The following is a 22,464-nucleotide window of genomic DNA, read 5'->3' as shown; positions in this document are numbered from 1 at the left end:
AAAGCGGTTTGTTTTGCTACTGTCACTAGTGCGGCAGCATACTGATTCTATTCGGACAGACACTCCTCTCGAAGAAATCCAGGATAGGATAAAGGCCCTTAAGTTGGCCAACTCCTTTATCACAGATGCTTCCCTACAGGTTGTTAAGCTGGGAGCTAAGATTTCTGGTTTTGCTGTACTGACCTGCAGAGCTTTATGGCTAAAATCTTGGTCTGCGGATGTGTCATCTAAATCTAAACTTTTGGCGATTTCTTACAAGGGAAAGACCTTGTTTGGGCCGTATTTGATGGAAATAATTTCTGACATTACGGGAGGAAAGGGCCATTTCCTCCCTCAGGATAAGATAAATAACCAGAAAGGACGTCAGAGTAATTTTCGTTCCTTTCGAAATTTCAAGGGAAAGCCTTCCTCTCCCTTTTCCAAGCAGGAATAGTCCAAGCCTCCATAAAAAAAGAGAGATGTTCAGGACCCCTGACAGGTGGACATAGTGTCCCAGGGATACAAACAAGAGTTCAAGACCTTTCCTCCCAGGGGCAGGTTTCTGCTTTCAATATTATCTGTAGACCAGATAAAGAGAGGCGTTCTTACACTGTGTTCGGGACCTCTCTGACCTGGGAGTCATAGTTCCTGTCCCAATGCAGGAACGGGGTCTGGGGTTTTACTCCAATCTGTTTGTGGTTCCCAAAAAAGAGGGAACCTTCAGACCAATTTTAGATCTCAAGAGTCTAAACAAATTCCTCAGTGCCGTCCTTCAAGATGATGGAAACTCTTCGTTTCATTCTTCCTTTGGTTTAAGTAAGAGGGTCAATTTATGACAACGGTAGATTTAAAGGACGCGTACTTGCATGTTCCCATCCACAGGGACCTTCACAAGTTTCTGAGGTTTGCATTTCTAGACAAGCACTTCCAGTTTGTGGCTCTTCCTTTCGGTCTTGCCACAGCTCCCAGAATTTTCTCAAAGGTTCTGGGATTCCAGTTGGCGGTGCTCCGATTACGGGGCATTGCAGTGGCGCCTTATCTGGACGACATTCTGGTTCAGGCACCATCCTTTCAACAAGCAAGATCCCACACGGAAATGTTATCTTTCCTGCGATCTCACTGATGGAAGGTGAATTTAGAAAAGAGTTCCTTAGTTCCAACTACACGGGTAATTCTCTTGGGAGCCATAATGGATTCCTTATTAATAAAAAAAATTCTGACAGAAGTCAGGAAATCAAAGATTTTCAATTCTTGCCTAGCGCTTCTGTCTTCTCCTCGGCTATCAGTGGCTCAGTGCATGGAGGTAATTGGTCTGATGGTAGCGGCAATGGACATCATCCCGTTCGCCCGTTTCCACCTCAGACCTCTGCATTTAAGCATGCTCAGACAGTGGAACAGAGATCATGCGGATCTGTCGCCGTGATTACAACTGTAGCAGGAGACAAGGGATTCTCTTCTTTGGTGGTTGTCTGCTTTTGCAGACCCTCTTGTGTGATTGTGACAACAGGCGCCAGCCTTCTGGGATGGGGAGCAGTCTGGGGCTCTCTAAAGGCTCAGGGAACATGGACTCGTCGGAGTCTGTTCTACCCATAAACATTCTGGAACTGAGAGCTATCTTCAATGCTCTTCTAACCTGGCCTCAGTTAGCCTTGGCTCGGTTTATCACGTTTCAGTCGGACAACATAACTTCAGTGGCTTACATCAGCCATCAGGGGGAAACTGAGTTCCTTGGCCATGTCAGAGGTAGCCAAGATAATTCAGTGGGCGGAGACCCCCAACTGTTGTCTGTCGGTGATCCACATCCCAGGAGTAGACAGCTGGGAGGCAGATTTTCTGAGCAGACAGACTTTTCAACCGGGGGAGTGGGAACTCCATCCGGAAGGGTTTTCCAGCCTGATTCTCAAATGGGGACAGCCGGAACTGGACTTCATGGCATTGCGGCAGAATGCCAAGCTCCCAAGGTAGGTCAAGGGACCTTTAGGCTGTACTGATAGACGCTCTGGCGGTTCCCTGGAATATCAGTCTAACATACCTATTTCCTCCGCTCTTCTTCCTCGGGTCATTGCTCGAATCAAGCAGGAGAGGGCATCGGTGATCCTCATTGTACCGGCGTGGCCCCACAGGATTTGGTATGCGGACCTGGTGGAGATGTAATTTCTTCCACCTTGGAGACTTCCGTTGAGAAAGGACTTTCTATTTCAAGGGCCCTTCCTACATCCAAATCTAGTTTCTCTGAAGCTGACTGCTTGGAAATTGAACGCTTAATTTTATCTAAGCGTGGATTTTCAGAATCTGTCATAGAGACCATGATTCAGGCTCGTAAGCCGGTGACTAGAAGGATTTACCATAAGATATGGCGTAAATACCTGTATTGGTGTGAATCCAAAGGCTACTCTTGGAGTAGAGTTTGGATTCCTAGAATTTTGTCTTTTCTCCAAGAGGGTCTGGAGAAAGGTTTATCGACAAGCTCCCTAAAGAGTCAAATATCTGCCTTGTCTATTTTGTTACATAAGCGTCTGGCAGATATCCCAGACGTGGAATTGTTTTGCCAGGCCTTGGTCAGGATCAGGCCTGTGTTTAAGCCGGTTACTCCTCCCTGGAGTCTTAACCTAGTTCTTCAACAGGCTCCGTTTGAGCCGATGCATTCCTTAGCTATTAAGTTGTTATCTTGGAAAGTTTTGTTTCTTGTTGCTATTTCATCTGCTCAAAGAGTTTCAGAGCTGTCTGCATTACAGTATGAGTCTCCTTACCTTATTTTTCATTTCGTATAAGGTAGTTTTGCATACTAAGTTAGGGTTTCTCCCTAAAGTGGTTTCAGATTGGAACATTAACCAGGAGATTAATCAGTTTTGCATAACCAACACAGTTATAATAATACACGTTTTACCGTGGAGTGAGCACTGATTGGCTAAAATGCAAATCTGTCAAAAGAACGGAAATAAGGGGGCAGTCTGCAGAGGCTTAGATACAAGGTAATCACAGTGGTAAACAAATTATTATAACTGTGTTGGTTATGCAAAACTTAGGAATGGGTAATAAAGGGATTAACTATCTTTGTAAACAACAAACATTCTGGTGTTGACTGTCCCTTTAAATGTGATACTATTAAATATGCCACATACAATAAATCTTATTTATGTTGGTGGATCTTATTTAAACGAGGGAATACTTCTCATACAAAGGCAGGGTCTCATGCCTTTCTAACTAAAGCCAAAACTGATATTGGTGCTTCAAATAGTCCCACTCCATTCCTTATAGTGGCATCCTAAAGGGAGAATTGACACTCATGTGAAAAATGAACTTTACCTATTTCAAATGAATAGTCAATTGTCTCTCTTGGTGGTGAAGGTGGGAAGATAAGAACACTTAGGGATCGATTTTTCAAAGGCTTCATCTGCCTTCTTCCTTCAGACTGCTCCTTCTCCACCTCTTAGGTGGAGAATTTCAATCTCCCTGGTCTCGTCCAACTGGGGGAGATTGACAGCTCCTGCCCGCGTGTAATTGGCTGTGCTCAGGCAGGGGGGGGGGGCATTGCATGCGAGCGCAAAATAGCACTCGCGTGCAATGTAAAATTCCGCCAGAGGCGAACTGCGGCAGACAGGGGTGCATATGTACGCTCCTGTCCGCCGTAGATTGATAAATCGAGCCCTTAGAGCGCCTGCTGGTGATGAGTTTACTTTGTAATTTTATACTGAGCCTTTTTTAAATAATTTATTTAAATCTATGTAATTGTGTAACATGATTTTGAGTTAAACCTTCTCAAAGACTATAGTTAACGATAAAGTGAATTATCTTTTTATATAAATGTTCCCAAGCTTGGTGTGAAATCTAAACAAATAATTATCTTTTTTTCAGGGCAGAAATGGTAGTTCCTGATTTCTTACATCTTTTCAAGGAGCGCGCTATTGCACCCTTCTTTGTTTTTCAGGTAAATTAATTATCCCAGTGTTTTCTTTAATTAAAGTAACTGTTTGCCCAAAATGTTTATTTTGTTCCCAGTAATCCATTTTACCTGCTGGAGTATATTAAATGTTTTACAAGTAGCTCCTTTACCCTTATTTCGACATTTTAAAATAGCTGATTTAGCTATTGACAAGCTATATAAACAAAGCCAGCAGATGAAATTACACTCTTAGGGGTATATTTCTCAAGCTCCATATGGAACTTGATGCCCTGTGTTTCTAAAGACCGCTGCTCTATAACCTGTCCTTCTGCTCTGAGGTGCAAGAGAGGTACGTAATAAAACTAAAATTTTCTATTGTTCTCTCTAAGTATTGGGCTTTGGTTTACAGACTGTTATATGATAAGGAAGCAAGTGTGTGTACACAAAGTGATAAAATATCTGATTTTTAACTGCAAGCTCAACACATTTTAATAGGTTATGATTTCATATACACAAACTTGAAAGTGCAATTTCTCATACATTTTATACTCTGCAGCTGGTATAACAAGTCATTGAAATACATTAAGGGAAAAACAAGTTTACAGCATAAGTTCTCTTCAAGTATGAATTCTTGGTGTGGTCATTTAGTTTCCAGTTAAATGAGATTTGAAATAATGGGATTTATAAATAGCGTCTCTTAAAACTAAATGTTCTATTTAAATCACAAAAGTTTAATTTTGACTTTAGTGCCCCTTTAAATCTGTGTTTTAAAATACCATAGTGTTAAAGGGACATGGAACCCAAAATTGTTTCATGATTCAGACAGAGCATAAATAACTTTACAGTTTACTTCTACTGTTTACAGTTGCAAACAAGATCCCGGCACGTCAATAAATAAAAGCATAGTCCTTTATCCAAATATTAAAACCATACAAAGTATAATCTGTAGCCAATAATAAAACAAGGAATGAAGTGGATCAACACCCCAACAGCATCAGATCCGTTGTGATGCTGTGGAGGTGTTGATCTCATTCATTCCTTGTTTAAATATTTGGTTAAAGAACTGTGCTTTTATCCTTTTTGGAGTGCTGGGATCTCATCTGCAACTATCGATTTGTTACACCTGAGCAGGGACGTTCTCCCTACGTGTGCACCCAGTTTTTTCCACTAGCTGCATGTGTTAGTGCAGAAGCCCACCCCGGCTATACTCTCTGCTGGAGCATCCTGCTTGGTTTGTGTGATTACTTCTATTACCTTATTTGTTTTGTTCACTTGGTATCCTTTGTTGAAGGAGCAGTAATGCTCTACTGGGAGCTAGCTGAACGCATCGGGTGAGTGAATGACGAGACATATATGTGCAGTAATTAATCAGCAGCTAGTTTCCAGTGGTGCACCACTGCTTCTGAGCCTACCTAGGTATACTTTTCAACAAAGGATACCAAGAGAATGAAGTAACTTTTATAATAGAAGAAATTGGACAGTTGTTGGAAATTGTTTGCTCTATCAGATTTATGAAAGTTTATTTTTTTACTTTACTGTCCCTTTTAAGCGGATGTTAAATAGTCTGTTACATTGTAATAAAAAAGCACTGAGCAGTAGGTTATACTTAAAGGGACAGTCTAGTATAAATTAAACTTTCATTATTCAGGTAGGACTTTTTATTTTAGTCAACTTTCCAATTTACCTTTTATCATCAAATTTGCTTTTTTCTCTTAGTATTCTTAGTTTAAACTAAACATAGGTAGGCTCATATGCTAATTTCTAAGCCTTTGAGGGCTGCCTCTTATCACAGGCTTTTTAAATCTCTTTTCAACACAAAGAGACAGAAAGTACAGTGGGCCATATAGATAACACTGTGTTCAGGCACAGGGGGTTAGTGAAGATTTAGCACAACACAATGCTAAATTTAAGACAATAGATAATAAACAGTCACAGTCATGTGATCAGGGGGCTGGAAGAAGGTTCTTAGATACAAGGTAATCACAGAGGTAAAAAGTATTATTATAACGGTGTTGGTTATGCAAAACTGGGGAATGGGTAATAAAGGGATTATCTATCTTTTAAAACAAAAACAATTCTATGGTAGACTGTTCCTTTAAAGGGCCATTATAATAGTTTTTTATTTGGGGGTTAATAAAAAGTTGATGACCAGATTAACAATTTACTAATATACATGTATTAGAAGTAATTTGCTGTTTTAAAGATAATTTACTTACAAATGTATGATTCCACTGCCCACTGAAATCTCCTATTCAGCTTCCAATTATTCTATTGGTCGCACTACTGACATGTAAGTTGAAGCCTGCACAGCCGGTGTTTCCTCAGCTCCTTGCAGCGTAGTGAAAGATCTGGCCCCTCTGCTCGCATTCACTAGGGAGCTATCGGTAATGGTTGCTATGGCAACCTTTGAAGCGTCCTGCATTGCTGATAGTGTTCTACATGAAAGGAGCTAAGTTCACTGAGTGAAATAATTTAAATGGTCTTTGAGCTTCTGGCAAGCTCAAAAACCAAAGACCGTTTTAAATTATTTCACTCGGTGAACTTAGCTTTTTTTCATGCAGAACGCTATATCACCAATGCAGGACGCTTTTACTTAATTTAATAGCTGCTATATTTTCATTTTGATACTGCTGCTATTTGGATAGTAAAATGGATCTGGGTACAGCAGACTGCCTAAATACCTAAACTGACTAGCTAGCAGATCAACTGGTTGCCCCTAGCAACATTTACACAAGCTCTGCTAGCGTGTCAGTGCGAACTCTGTCAGCGTGCTGTTGAGTTACTGCTCTCTTGTCTGATCTGCAAGGCAATGCTGATTGGACATGGGCAGAGAGGGGGGAAAAAAAACGCCCATTTTTATAGGCGTTTTACAGAGTATCGTTTTGGGACTATTTTTTCAAACTTTGAGGGAACTTTTATGGTACTATTAGCACTCGTTAAATTCATTCTATTAAATATAATGATTTTAATTTATTGGTGTAGAAATCTGGGGCTTTTATTATGGACTTTTTAATATAAATAATTGCAATATGTATTCATCATTTTTAAATGATTTTACCGTTCATTTCTTATTTTAAACTCCATTTGTACAGTGTCCATTACGTGCCCTACAAGGAGACTGTAATATTTTAGTTATGGGCAATATTGTTTTTATTAAAATCTTAACTTATTTACTGTACGTTTAATAACTAATTGTGCTATCTGTAGGTTTTCTGTGTGGGGCTCTGGTGCCTGGATGAGTATTGGTATTACAGTGTCTTCACCCTTTTCATGCTTGTGGCGTTTGAAGCCTCCCTAGTTCAGCAGCAGATGAGGAATCTGTCAGAAATCAGGAAGATGGGTAACAAACCATACATGATCCAGGTGAGAGGGATCATAAACAATTTGCTAATTAAAAAAAATATTCCTTGCATAAAAGCATATTCTACATTGATGCACACAGTTTATGTATAACTTTGACTTATACTGTAGAAAAAGAATTGATCAATGTGCATAAATAACTTTTCTCTTGTAAGGTGTATCCAGTGCACGGATTCATCCTTTACTTGTGGGATATTCTCCTTCCCAACAGGAAGTGGCAAAGAGAGCACACAGCAGAGCTGTCCATATAGCTCCCCCTCTAGCTCCACCCCCCAGTCATTCTCTTTGCCGGCTCTAAGCAATCGGAAGGGTAAAGTGAATGTGGTGTTAGAATTGTAGTTTTTATTTTCTACAAGCAAAAGTTTGTTATTTTAAATGGTACAGGTGTGTACTATTTACTCTCTAGCAGAAAGGAGATGAAGATTTCTGCAGGGAGGAAGATGATTTTAGCATGTTGTAACTAAAATCCACTGCTGTTCCCACAAAGGACTGAGGAGTACAAGAAAATTTCAGTTGGGGGGAACAGTTTGCAGGTTAGGCTGCAATGAGGTATGTTCAGTCATTTATTTCTAGACAAGACTGTTATAATGCTAGAAAAGACTGTTAATATCCCCATGAGGGAAGGGTAAGCTGTATTCAGAGACTAAGTATGGAATTGCAAGCTTACACAACAGGGCTAATTTATGCTGGTTGACACTACTTAATGGCAAACGGTGTTTTTTGAGACACTTTGAAGGTTACTTTGGGTTTCTTTCAGGGGTTGTTACCCACATGGCTATTATTAAAACACTTAGGAGTGTTTGTTTAGGCCTCACAGCACCGGAGTAAGGTGGGAGGGGCCTAATTTTGCGCCTCAGATGCGCAGTTAGATTGACTAGAACTTCAGGCTGTTTCACATGGAGGGTCCTGCTGCAGTGTGAGGGCCTATAAGAAGCTTTTTTCCCCACAAAGCTAGTTCCTTAAAGGGGCAGATATCTGCTTTGTCTATTCTTTTACACAAACGTCTGGCAAAGGTACCAGACGTTCAAGCGCTTAGTCAGGCTTTAGTCAGAATCAAGCCTGTTTATAGACCTGTGGCTCCGCCATGGAGTCTGAATTTAGTTCTTTCCGTTCTGCAAGGGGTTCCGTTTGAACCTTTACATTCCATAGATATTAAACTGTTATCTTGGAAAGTTTTGGTTTTGGTAGCTATCTCTTCTGCCCGAAGAGTTTCGGAGTTATCTGCTTTACAGTGTGATTCACCTTACATGGTGTTCCATGCAGATAAGGTAGTTTTGCGTACCAAACCTGGTTTTCTTCCTAAGGTTGTGTCTAATAAGAATATTAACCAGGAAATTGTTGTTCCTTCTCTGTGTCCTAATCCTTCGTCAAAGAAGGAACGTCTGTTACACAATCTTGATGTGGTTCGTGCTTTAAAGTTCTATTTACAAGCAACTAAGGATTTCAGACAAACAACTTCTTTGTTTGTTATCTATTCTGGTAAGAGGAGAGGTCAGAAGGCGACCGCTACCTCTTTCCTTTTGGCTGAAAAGCATCATCCGTTTGGCCTATGAGACTGCTGGCCAGCAGCCTCCTGAAACAATTACTGCTCATTCTACCAGAGCAGTGGCTTCCACATGGGCTTTTAAAAATGAGGCTTCTGTTGAACAGATTTGTAAGGCAGCGACTTGGTCTTCGCTGCATACTTTTTCCAAATTTTACAAATTCAATACTTTTGCTTCTTCGGAGGCTATTTTTGGGAGAAAGGTTTTGCAAGCAGTGGTGCCTTCTGTTTAAGGTACCTGTCTTGTTCCCTCCCTTCATCCGTGTCCTAAAGCTTTGGTATTGGTATCCCACAAGTAAAGGATGAATCTGTGTACTGGATACACCTTACAAGAGAAAACAGAATTTATGCTTACCTGATAAATTACTTTCTCTTGTGGTGTATCCAGTCCACGGCCCGCCCTGTCATTTTAAGACAGGTGGTTTTTATTTTTAAACTGCAGTCACCACTGCACCCTATGGTTTCTCCTTTTTCTTCCTAAACTTCGGTCGAATGACTGGGGGGTGGAGCTAGAGGGGGAGCTATATGGACAGCTCTGCTGTGTGCTCTTTGCCACTTCCTGTTGGGAAGGAGAATATCCCACAAGTAAAGGATGAATCTGTGGACTGGATACACCACAAGAGAAAGTAATTTATCAGGTAAGCATAAATTCTGTTTTTTTTTTTCTCCCTAGTTGCCGTCAGACTAATCTACATTTAACCACTTTTTATTAAATTTTGTATATAACTAGTATGTATCATTTATATCTGCTGTCCTAGGTTTACAGGAATCGTAAATGGAGGCCAATTTCCAGCGATGAAATTGTTGCAGGAGATATTGTATCCATAGGTAATCATGAAGAATATTTCACATTCTGATGTAAAAGGAATATGTTTAAAAAAATTAAAATATTGTTTTATCTTTAAAGTGATTGTAAACTTTAACAAATTACTGGGCAGTATATAAAAGTAATCTTTAAAACAGGGGCATTTTAATTCATGAACATTTTGAAAGACGCTTAGTTTTTAAAATATTTTCCACTGGGTTATGGTAAAAATACCGCTGATCCTCTGCCTGCATATCCTCCTCTCTTTAGCAGAGCGGTGACGAATCTGGCTTCCTCTAATTGTTGCATGCCCTATCTGGCGTCCAGTAATTTTTTAATTCATTGACTCCCAAGTGGTACTTTAACTATGTGTTTAACCCATTGGTGGGGACTAAATGCATTGCAAGGTTGCTAATATTTTCTACTCTACTATAATGGCCCTTTAAAATGGATGGAAATAACCTTTATTTTTAAACGGTATATGTGACATTTTGGTAGAAAAAGAGTGCAATGAAGATACAGCAAATTAGCATAACGAAATATGAGAGGGGAAAAAAGGGTTTGTTTTTCTTTTTTCTCTTTTGTTTTGTTTTTCTTTATTCTCTTGGTATCTTTATTTGAAATGAAAGAATGTAAGTTTAGATGCCGGCCCATTTTTGGTGAGCTACCTGGGTTGTCCTTGCTGATTGGTGGATAAATTCATCCACCAATAAAAACGTGCTGTCCTGAGTCTGAACCAAACAAAAAACTTAGATGCCTTCTTTTTTCAAATAAAGATAGCAAGAGAACGAAGACAAAATGATAATATAGGTAAATTAGAAAGTTGCTTAAAATTGCATGATCTGTCTGAATCACGAAAGAAAAAAATTGGGTTCAGTGTCACTTTAAGTGAAATCTCATGAGATCACAGTAAGAGTGCATGACCTCAGCACTGTTGATGCTGATTGGCTGCTGTTCATTTCTTCATTTTTTTATTTTTTATTTTTTTTTATTTTTTTACCTGCAGCTGAGCAGCAGCTAAGTATAACTTTTTACACAGAACTTACTCTGCTGAGCTTAGGAAATTGTGAGGTAAAATATCTTCCTTTTTTACATAGGAAAATATCACCTGAGCATCTCTGTCAGCTTTTTACAGTTAAACTGCATCAGTTTCAAGTGATTTAGCATATGAGTATTATGTCCCTTTAATATCCATTTACCATATTAAATGGAGTTAAACACATGGTAATGGGAGATATTTTGTTGAAAAATAATCTGATGAAACAAAATAGAGCAGTATATTTTTTCACTAGAATGTGCAATGACATTTTTTCCCCCTCATCCTAATTTCTTTGTGCTAATTTGCTGGTTTCTTCATTGGACTTTTTTTTTTTTTCTTCTACAAAAAATGTCATAATTCTATACTGTTTAAAAATAGAGGTTATTTCCATCCATTTTAAGGGACCATTATAATAGAGTAGAAAATAGCGACCTTGTAATGTAATGCATTTATCTCCCTCCCCCCCCCCCCAATGGGCTAAACATATATTTAAAGTACCACTTGGGAGCCAATTAGCATTGCTGTTAACGATTGAAAACTGCCACTTAGCCAATCAGCTTCGCTACCGGCATTGCTGGGTTCCAGGTGTTAAACACATAGATTTGCAGGGTAGCTATTTTTTAAAATTACATGCTCTAACAAATTGAATCATATACTTTTTTTTTACTATAATTGCCTGTTTCAAACAAATGTCAATGTGTCAAAGATTTTAACAGAAAAATGTCCTTATTACTTATGATTAAAAGAGCTACCTCCAATAGTGTGTTGTTCCTATCATATCACAGGTCGATCAGTCAATGAGAACTTGGTTCCTTGTGATGTGCTGCTTCTTCGTGGGCGTTGTATAGTGGATGAAGCAATGCTGACTGGGGAATCTGTGCCTCAGATGAAGGTGAGGTTTGTTCTTAGAAAACAATAGAAAAAAAAATTCTGGAATGATCTCTTGGAGACGCAAAAAATGGAAATGTTTATTCTAATATTTTTTTAAATGCAATACACTTGTTTATTATTTCAAGTTTCTTATGATGGATGTGCATTATTGCAATTTGGTGGGAAAAATAGACTAGATGATTTTTAAGAGTTCTTCAATAAAGTTATGACACCCAGACATTTTCTTTCATGATTCCGATAGAGCATGCGTTTTTAAATAACTTTCTAATTTACTTCTATAATTTTTCTTCTTCACTTGGTATCTTTGTTTAAAAGCAGGGACGTAAAGTTTAGGAACCGGCCAATTTCTGAAGCACTATACAGCAGCAGTTCTGTAAGAATGTTATTCATATGCAAGAGCACTAGAGGGCAGCGCTATTTCCTGCCATATAGTGCTTCAGATGCCTACTTGGGTATCTCTTCAACACAGAATATCATGGGGACAAAGCAAATTTGATAATACAAGTGATTGTAAACTTTTTTTTTTTAAATGGTGTGGTCTGACTGAATCACAAAAGGATGTTTTTGGGTTTCATATCCCTTTTAATGAGACAGAGAATGAGATCCTATGTTATTTAGCTGGCAAGCCTTTCTTATTATGCTCTACTTGTTAGACGTATGAGGAAGGGCTACTCAAAAGATCATGGATTCATAAATTAGCCTTCAGTCGGCATAGTATGTAAATTGTGCGTTCAAAAGAACATATTAACATAAAAAAAATATGTTTATTTGCATGCAAATAAAATGACAAAGTTTTATACACATTTTTTCCAATTGTAAAGCAAGTTCACAAATTTAATTTTTCTTCTGCTTAATCAAAATATCAGGAAGCAAGACAGCTGTGCATTGGTCATTGTCTTACTAGCACACGTTAAAGGGATATGGAACCCACACTTTTTCTTTCTTTCGTGATTCAGATACAGCATGCAATTTTAATCAACTTTCTAATTTACTCCACTAATCCAATTTTTCTTACATTTAGCCACCAATTAGCAAGCGCTACCCAGGTGCTGAACCAAAAATGGGCCGACTCCTAAGCTTGCATTACTGCTTTTTAAAGTAAAGATGCCAAGAGAACAAATAAAAATTAATAGGATTACATTTTAAAACTGCATGCTCTGTCTGAATCATGAAAGAAAAATTTGGTTTCATATCCCTTTAATAATCGGAAATGGATGTAAAGTTGGTTGTACCGTCATTCTTCTACTATAATCTTATAGATAAACAAGGATTAATGATAGGGCCACTATAACATTTTATGTGGTAAAAAACACTTTGGTATGATTTTATGCTTTTTAATGTGTGATGGGTATTTGATTTACAGTTAATACAGAAAGAGTATTTAAAATATGGCTTGCATTGACGTATACATTTTCCTTCATTACAAAGGACCATGGATCAGAAATGTTTAAATAAATTAAATTCAGATACTTGAAAGGGAAATGGATAGGACTGAGCTGGTTGTTAATGGTTCTAGCAGGGGGAATGGGGATGATTCAGATGAGGAGACTCCAGGATGTAGCTGGGTCACAGTTAGAGGGCGAAGTAAAGGTAAGCGGAAGAGACAGGTCAGTTCTGAGCTGGTACACCCCAATAGATTTGCCAGATTAAGTGAAGATGTTGGGGATATCAGTTCAGGGGTGGCAGTGTCGGAGAGGGCTGGTTTGCCTAGTATAGTGAACAGTCATTTAGTTGTGGAAGAGCAGCATACTATGGTGGGCAGTCCTTCAGTCATGGAAGAGGGGCATACAAGTCAGGGCCTGAGGCAGATGTTGGTGGTAGGAGACTCTATTATTAGGAAGGTTGATAGGGCAATTTGTCAGCCAGACCCTTTAAATAGAACAGTTTGCTGTCTTCCAGGGGTTCTTGTTAGGCATTTTGTGGAGCATATTGATAGATTTTTAGAGGGATGTGGGTCTGATCCTGCAGTCATGGTGCATATTGGTAATAATGAAGGAATCGGCGGGAGATGGAGAGTCCTAAAAAATGACTTCAGGGAGTTAGGTAGCAAGCTTAAAGCAAGGACCTCCAAAGTAATATTTTCTGAGATATTACCAGTGCCGTGTGCTAACTCAGTCAGGCAGAAGGAGCTAAGGTCTGTTAATTCATGGTTAAAATCATGATGTAAAAATGAGGGGTTTGACTTTTTAGAGCACTGGGCTGATTTTTCATTAGAGTACAATTTGTACAGTAAGGATGGATTGCACCTGAATGACATGGGTGCTGGTGTGTTGGGGGAAAGGATGGTAGCACGTTTAGAGAACTTTTTAAACTAGGCAAATGGGGGGGGGGGTCAGTTAGAACACAATAGAACAGAGAGATCATTCTGTGAATATGTCACTACCTTAATATCTCAAGGAAGGAATTACTTAAGAAATGTCACATTAGAAAATATAGAGGAAAGCACATGAAAATTAAATGTATGACAACAAATGCAAGAAGCATGATGGGTAAAATGGGGGAGCTGATGCTCTTAGTTGCAGACGAGGACTATGATATCAGTATAACTTAAACTTGGTGGGATGATTCACATGACTGGGCAGTTAACTTAGAGGGGTATAATTTATTTAGGAGGGACAGGAATAATAAAAGGGGTGGAGGAATCTGCATGTATATTAAACCTAACCTTAAACCTACAATAATGGAAGATATTTATGATGCAAGTGACAGTGTAGAGACCCTGTGGGTTGAAATAAAGAGTGGGGGGAAAAATCCTAAAAAAATATTACTAGGAACATGCTACAAGCCCCCTAACATTAGTGACCCGGAGGAAACTCAACTACTAATGCAAATAGGTAAGGCTGCTAATAACAGTGCTGTAATTATGGGAGATTTTAACTACCTTGATTAAACTGGGACAATGAAACTAATAATTCAGCTAAGGGGGATAGATTTTTAAATGTTCTCAGGGATAACTTCTTGTCACAATTAATAGAGGAGCCAACTAGGAGTAAAGCTATACTGGATTTAGTGCTATCAAACAATACAGATATAATATCAAACATAGAAGTCAAATAAAATTTGGGTAACAGTGATCATAACATGGTCACATTTAAAATCTCTTTTCATATGCAGTGTCTTAAAGGTTTAACTAAAACTTTTAACTTCAAAAAAAGCAAAATTCAAAGATTTAAGGAAATCATTAAATAATATAAGTTGGGACAATGTATTCTCTAATAAAAATACAGAGGATAAATGGATAATATTTAAAACTTTATTAAATAAATATACATATCAACAAATACCATATGGTTATAAAAATAAAAAATCAAAGCCGTTGTGGATAAATAAAAATGTGTTAAGAGAAATTAGGAAAAAACGTAGGGCATTTAAATTATTCAAAGAAAATAGTACAGGCTCAACATACAATATTTATAAGGAATATAACAATGCATGCAAAAAAGCAATCAAATTAGCCAAAAATTAAAAATGAATTGCAAAGGATTCTGAGTCTAACCCTAAAAGGTTCTTTAAGTACATAAATAGCAAAAAATCTAAGAAGGATAATATGGGTACATTAAAATGCGTGGAGGGTAGCATGATAAATAATGACAGGGAGAAGGCTGAGGTACTAAACCAGTTTTTATCTTCAGTATACACAAGAGAGGAACCATTGGATGATATTTTGGAACAAAATAGAACATGCCAGCCCATACCATTAACTGGGTTATGTTTAGAGGACATCAGGAAAAAATGGATAATATTAAGGTAAATAAAACTCCAGGCCCAGATGGAATATACCCAAGGGTGTTAAGGGAACTTAGCACGTTATAGACAAACCTCTGCTCTTAATTTTTCAAGACTCATTATCCTCAGGCATGGTACCCCAGGATTGACGTAAAGCTGATGTGGGGCCACTCTTCAAAAAGGGAAGCAGGGTTGATCCAGGAAGCTATAGACCAGTTAGTCTGACATTAATAGTGGGGAAGATATTTGAATGGATTATAAGGGATTATATTGACGAGCATATTTGTGTAAACAAGATTGAGATCTAATCAGCATGGTTTTAGGAGAAATAGATCATGTCAAACTAATCTAATTAGATTCTATGAGGAAGTAAGTAAAAATATAGATAAAGTGGAATCAGTTGATGTGATATACTTGGATTTTGCAAAGGCGTTTGATACAGTGCCACATGAGAGATTAATGCAAAAAATTAAGGGACTGGGAATAGCTGAAAATGTTAACTCATGGAAAAATAACTGGATAAAATATAGTGAGCAACGAGTAGTAGTAAATGGATCATACTCAGATTGGACAAAGGTAATCAGTGGAGTCCCCCAGGGATCAGTACTAGGCCCTGTTGTTTATAATATTTTTATAAATGAATTGGAGCAAGGATTAAATAGCGACATCTCTATTTTTGCAGATGATACTAAGTTAAGTAAGGTAATTAGGTCAGAGCAGGATGAACTTTCATTACAAAAGGATCTGCAAAAATTAGAAGTATGGGCAAGTAAATGGAAAATGAGATTTAATACGGAAAAATGCAAGGTTCTACATTTTGGAAGTAAAAATAAGCAGGCAACTTATTTTTAAATGGGACAAGACTTAGCCAAACAGAGGAGGAAAGGGATTTGGGAGTAGTAATAGATAACAAGCTAAAGATGGGTGCACAATGCAGGGCAGCGGCTTCAAAGGCTAATAAGATACTAGCATTGATTCAAGGGAGGAAAGCATAATTCTGTCACTATATAAAGCCCTGGTAAGACCTCACCTTGAGTATGGAGTGCAGTTCTGGGGACCGATCGAAAAAAAAGATATTGCTGAACTAGAAAAAGTTCAGAGAAGGGCCACAAAGCTAATAAGGGGATTGGAGAAATGAACCTATGAGGAGAGGCTAGCCAAACTGGGTCTGTTTTCTTTAGAAAAAAAGGCGCTTGAGAGGGGTGACATGATTACTTTATATAAATATATTCAATGCCCATATTCAGAGATGGCAGAAGCTCTGTTTATTCCAAGAAAATTGTTTCTGACAAGAGGTCACAATTTAAGGTTGGAGGAAAGGAGATTTAATCTCCTGCAACAGAAACGTTTTTTCACTGTAAGAGCAATAAAATTGTAGAACTCATTACCAAAGGAGGTAGTGAATGCCAATAGCCTAGATACATTTAAAAATAGTCTGGATACATTTCTGTATATAAACAAAATTCATGGATATGATTGCTAGTATTAAATGGGTCGCCTTTTAGTGTGGTTTATTTAAGCTTAACTGGAGGTTTTTGTAAGTATTTTAGATTTGTATAGGTTGAACTCGATGGACTTCAGTCCTTTTTCAACCTTATCTACTATGTCGGGGCTCAAAATTTCAGGTTGTAAGCTACTAGCCAGGCCAAAATGTTACTCGCCACTTTTGATCCTACCCACTACCTGCCCACACCACACCCACTACTCCACCCCCTCTTTTGCATATGTTTAGCCATTGTGAAACACATTATTGTGCAGCAATTTTTAATATTTTTAATTTTATACCATAAATTTAAATAATGCTACATACAGTAAAAAATTAACAAAAAATAAGTGCATAGCAGTTAGCAACATCAACTTGGTGGTTTTTCACTCACTAACTTTTACTCGCCACCACTACATTTTCACTCGCCAATGGCTAGTAAAGAGTGGAAATTTTGAGTAACTATGTTACTAATTACTAAGTAAACAAAAAAAGACATTCTTAGTGAAGTGTGCTTTTTATTGATCCTCGTGCTTTCGGTCTTGTTCCCTAATAGATAGAAACATCTTCTGTTTTTATGGACGATCAGGCCTTTCTTTATATAAAAGTGACTTACACAGAAGTTATGTCAAACTTACTCAACTTTTTTTTATTATATTTTTAATAAAAATATATTTAAGAACTATGGAAGAAAATAACATTTTTTAACACAAATATTCCAAATATAGCTCTTAGCAAGCTAGTGTTTAAAGGGATGAGAAACAGTGCTCCTTTAATAAAACAAGCAACTTGTTTTCTTGCAAAGGAAAAACATTTTTGGAACATAAGTGGTATTTTGACTTTTCTGAGCATGAGCCAAATAGACTTGCTGCCTTTCTAGCGTTATCTGAATAGTAAACTAGCTCAACTTTCTCTAGACGATTTATGCCATCAAGCTAATGGACACTGCACAAATAAAGTTAAAAATTATAAAATAAAAGGTAAAATCCTTTTTTAAAATTATGAATAATACATATCGCAATGGTTTCTGTTAGGCATGTGCGTTTGTCAGTTTTGTTATCCGCTGAATGCGGAAGAAGGCAGCTGCTTGCAGCGCTCACATCTGTTCTGAGCTGCATTTCTTCTTGTGAAAGTGCAACACACTAAGTTCTAATTTGGATAAATCTTAGTGTGTTGTATTCTCACAAGAAGAAATCTGACTCAGAAAAAAGCCAGATGCTGCGATCGGCCACTGCTTTCAGCAGCTAACAAAACTGTAGAATGCACCCAGTGTGTATCCATTTTATTTGCATATGTTCAACCCTTTGGGACAGTAGCCGTTTTCTGTAAGTGGCCACAAAGAAGTTGTATTCTTAAGTCTTATACGTGGTTATATTTATGCTACATGTGGTTGATGCAGATATTCATTGCCATAGAATATTTCTTACCTATTAATTCATATAGCCGTGTGTTGTGTATTTTAATTTCTGTACAGGAGCCAATTGAAGATTTGGATCCTGAACATGTACTGGATGTAAATTTTGATTCCAAACTTCATGTTATCTTTGGAGGTACCAAAGTTGTGCAGCATACACCTCCTCAGAAGGCGACAAGTGGGCTAAAACGTGGGTACATTTTTTTTTTTTTTTGTCACATGAAAAATATAAGAGGTAGACAATTGCACCAAGCCACCAATTAAATATGTTAACTCGCGTAACATGTGTTTTTCTTTGGTTATATGTAGAACATTACCATAGCAATGCTTTGAAACCAAAAAGTTAAAGGGATGTTTTGGTCAAAATTGAGATGCACATAGATGAATTTATTGCAAAAAAAAAGATTGCTTATTCCTAGCAGTAACTGTCAAATCTAAATCTCAAACTCCACTGTACTGCAAAATTTTCTTTTATATTAAGATTTCTTGGGTTTGATGGTGCAGTCAATTTTCTCATTCCCTGAATTGCATTACACATGCTTTACAACAATACTTTGGGAAAAGTATGACCTTATGTGCCAACTTATTTTTTTTTCTTTCTTAAACTTGAATTTGTGCTTCTCTCTACAGCTCTTGATAATGGGTGTGTGGCGTATGTCTTAAGAACAGGATTTAACACTTCTCAGGTGAGCTAATATTGCATGATGAAATTATCTCTTGTAACGAAAAAACAAAAAACATAATTTATGTAAGAACTTGCCTGATAAATTCATTTCTTTCATATTGGCAAGAGTCCATGAGCTAGTGACGTATGGGATATACAATCCTACCAGTAAGGGCAAAATTTCCCAAACCTCAAAATGCCTATAAATACACCCCTCACCACACTTACAATTCAGTTTAACGAATAGCCAAGTAGTGGGGTGATAAAGAAAGGAGTAAAAAGCATCAACAAAGTAATTTGGAAATAATTGTGCTTTATACAAAAAAAATCATAACCACCATAAAAAGGGTGGGCCTCATGGACTCTTGCCAATATGAAAGAAATTAATTTATCAGGCAAGTTCTTCCATAAATTGTTTTCTTTCATGTAATTGGCAAGAGTCCATGAGCTAGTGACATATGGGATAGCGATACCCAAGATTCCACGCAAGAGTCACTAGAGAGGGAGGGACAAAATAAAAACAGCCATTTCTTCTGTTAAGTGTGATCAGTCCACGGGTCATCATTACTTCTGGGATATTAACTGCTCCCCTACAGGAAGTGCAAGAGGATTCACCCAGCAGAGCTGCATATAGCTCCTCCCCTCTACGTCACTCCCAGTCATTCTCTTGCACCCAGCAACTAGATAGGTCGTGTGAGAGGACTATGGTGATTATACTTAGTTTTATATCTTCAATCAAAAGTTTGTTATTTTAAAATAGCACCGGAGTGTGTTATTACCTCTCTGGCAGAGTTTGAGGAAGAATCTACCAGAGTTTTGCTATGATTTTAGCCGGAGTAGTTAAGATCATATTGCTGTTCTCGGCCATCTGAGGAGTGAGGTAAACTTCAGATCAGGGGACAGCGGGCAGATGAATCTGCATAGAGGTATGTAGCAGTTTTTATTTTCTGACAATGGAATTGATGAGAAAATCCTGCCATACCGATATAATGTCATGTATGTATACTTTACACTTCAGTATTCTGGGAGAATGGTACTTCACTAGAATTACACTGTAAGAAGGACATAAAGCTGTTTAATAACTAGAGATTATGTTTAACGTTTTTGCTGGAATGTAAAATCGTTTTCATTTGCTGAGGTACTGAGTGAATAAATGTTTGGGCACCATTTTTCCACTTGGCAGTTGCTTAAATCTGTTTTTTCTGTCAGTTTCTGTTCTCCCTCACTGCTGTGTGTGTGGGGGAGGGGCGCTTTTACTATGCATCAAATATTTCAGTCAGCAACTCATTGTATTCCCTGCATGATCTGGTTCATCTCTACAGAGCTCAGGGGTCTTCAAAACTTATTTTGAGGGAGGTAATTTCTCTCAGCAGAGCTGTGAGAATTATAGTTTGACTGAAATAAAAACTTTTATTCTGTAATTTGTTTCCTGCTTTCAGAAATTGTTATCTTTGCTAATGGGATTAAACCTTTGCTAAAGTTGTGTTGTTTACAAGGATTGAGGCTATAACTGTTTCAATTTATTAATTTTTAACTGTCATAGATCTTCTGTGCTTCTTAAAGGCACAGTACGTTTTAATATTATTCTATTTGAATTGTATTTCCAAGTTGCAAGTTTATTTGCTAGTGTGTTAAACATGTCTGATTCAGAAGATGATACCTGTGTCATTTGTTGCAATGCCAAAGTGGAGCCCAATAGAAATTTATGTACTAACTGTATTGATGCTACTTTAAATAAAAATCAATCTGTACAAATTGAACAAATTTCACCAAACAACGAGGGGAGAGTTATGCCGACTAACTCGCCTCACGTGTCAGTACCTACATCTCCCGCTCAGAGGGAGGTGCGTGATATTGTAGCGCCGAGTACAGCTGGGCGGCCATTACAAATCACATTACAGGATATGGCTACTGTTATGACTGAGGTTTTGGCTAAATTACCAGAACTAAAAGGTAAGCGTGATCACTCTGGGGTGAGAACAGAGTGCGCTGATAATATTAGGGCCATGTCAGACACTGCGTCACAGGTGGCAGAACATGAGGACGGAGAACTTCATTCTGTGGGTGACGGTTCTGATCCAAACAGACTGGATTCAGATATTTCAAATTTTAAATTTAAACTGGAAAACCTCCGTGTATTACTAGGGGAGGTGTTAGCGGCTCTGAATGATTGTAACACAGTTGCAATACCAGAGAAAATGTGTAGGTTGGATAAATATTTTGCGGTACCGACGAGTACTGAGGTTTTTCCTATACCTAAGAGACTTACTGAAATTGTTACTAAGGAGTGGGATAGACCCGGTGTGCCGTTCTCACCCCCTCCGATATTTAGAAAAATGTTTCCAATAGACGCCACCACAAGGGACTTATGGCAAACGGTCCCTAAGGTGGAGGGAGCAGTTTCTACTTTAGCTAAGCGTACCACTATCCCGGTGGAGGATAGCTGTGCTTTTTCAGATCCAATGGATAAAAAGTTAGAGGGTTACCTTAAGAAAATGTTTGTTCAACAAGGTTTTATATTGCAACCCCTTGCATGCATTGCGCCGATCACGGCTGCAGCGGCATTCTGGATTGAGTCTCTGGAAGAGAACATTGGTTCAGCTACTCTGGACGACATTACGGACAGGCTTAGAGTCCTTAAACTAGCTAATTCATTAATTTCGGAGGCCGTAGTACATCTTACTAAACTTACGGCGAAGAATTCAGGATTCGCCATTCAGGCACGCAGGGCGCTGTGGCTAAAATCCTGGTCAGCTGATGTTACTTCTAAGTTTTAATTGCTTAATATACCTTTCAAAGGGCAGACCTTATTCGGGCCCGGGTTGAAAGAGATTATCGCTGACATTACAGGAGGTAAAGGCCATGCCCTGCCTCAGGACAAAGCCAAAGCCAAGACTAGACAGTCTAGTTTTCGTTCCTTTCGTAATTTCAAAGCAGGAGCAGCATCAACTTCCTCTGCACCAAAACAGGAAGGAGCTGTTGCTCGCTACAGACAAGGCTGGAAACCTAACCAGTCCTGGAACAAGGGCAAGCAGACTAGGAAACCTGCTGCAGCCCCCAAAACAGCATGAATTGAGGGCCCCCGATCCGGGATCGGATCTAGTGGGGGGCAGACTTTCTCTCTTCGCCCAGGCTTGGGCAAGAGATGTTCAGGATCCCTGGGCGCTAGAGATAATATCTCAGGGATACCTTCTGGACTTCAAATACTCTCCTCCAAGAGAGAGATTTCATCTGTCAAGATTGTCAACAATCCAGACAAAGAAAGAGGCTTTTCTACGCTGCGTACAAGAGCTCTTGTTAATGGGAGTAATCCATCCAGTTCCACGATCGGAACAGGGACAGGGGTTTTACTCAAATCTGTTTGTGGTTCCCAAAAAAGAGGGAACTTTCAGACCAATCCTGGACTTAAAGATCCTAAACAAATTCCTAAGAGTTCCATCGTTCAAGATGGAGACTATTCGGACAATTTTACCTATGATCCAAGAGGGTCAGTACATGACCACTGTAGATTTAAAAGATGCTTACCTGCACATACCGATTCACAAAGATCATTACCGGTACCTAAGGTTTGCCTTCCTAGACAGGCATTACCAGTTTGTGGCTCTTCCATTCGGATTGGCTACAGCGCCAAGAATCTTCACAAAGGTTCTGGGTGCTCTTCTGGCGGTACTAAGACC

General features: G+C 38.5%; 1 protein-coding gene across 1 annotated transcript in view; it reads left to right on the top strand.

Annotated features, from left to right (window-relative positions):
* Nucleotides 1-22,464, top strand: part of ATP13A1 (ATPase 13A1) — a gene marked incomplete in the record, with an annotated part of 348,893 nt that overhangs the window by 25,975 nt on the left and 300,454 nt on the right. Inside the window, 6 exon segments of the mRNA XM_053717905.1 lie at nt 3,835-3,907; nt 7,070-7,225; nt 9,524-9,593; nt 11,395-11,501; nt 18,184-18,313; nt 18,754-18,809. Of these exon segments, the coding sequence (XP_053573880.1) occupies nt 3,835-3,907; nt 7,070-7,225; nt 9,524-9,593; nt 11,395-11,501; nt 18,184-18,313; nt 18,754-18,809 (592 nt within the window).

This window comes from Bombina bombina, chromosome 6, assembly GCF_027579735.1.
Source record: "Bombina bombina isolate aBomBom1 chromosome 6, aBomBom1.pri, whole genome shotgun sequence".
Lineage (NCBI taxonomy): Eukaryota > Metazoa > Chordata > Amphibia > Anura > Bombinatoridae > Bombina > Bombina bombina.
The sequence above is the reverse complement of the archived record's forward strand: the minus strand, read 5'-3'. Positions and strand labels throughout refer to the sequence as shown.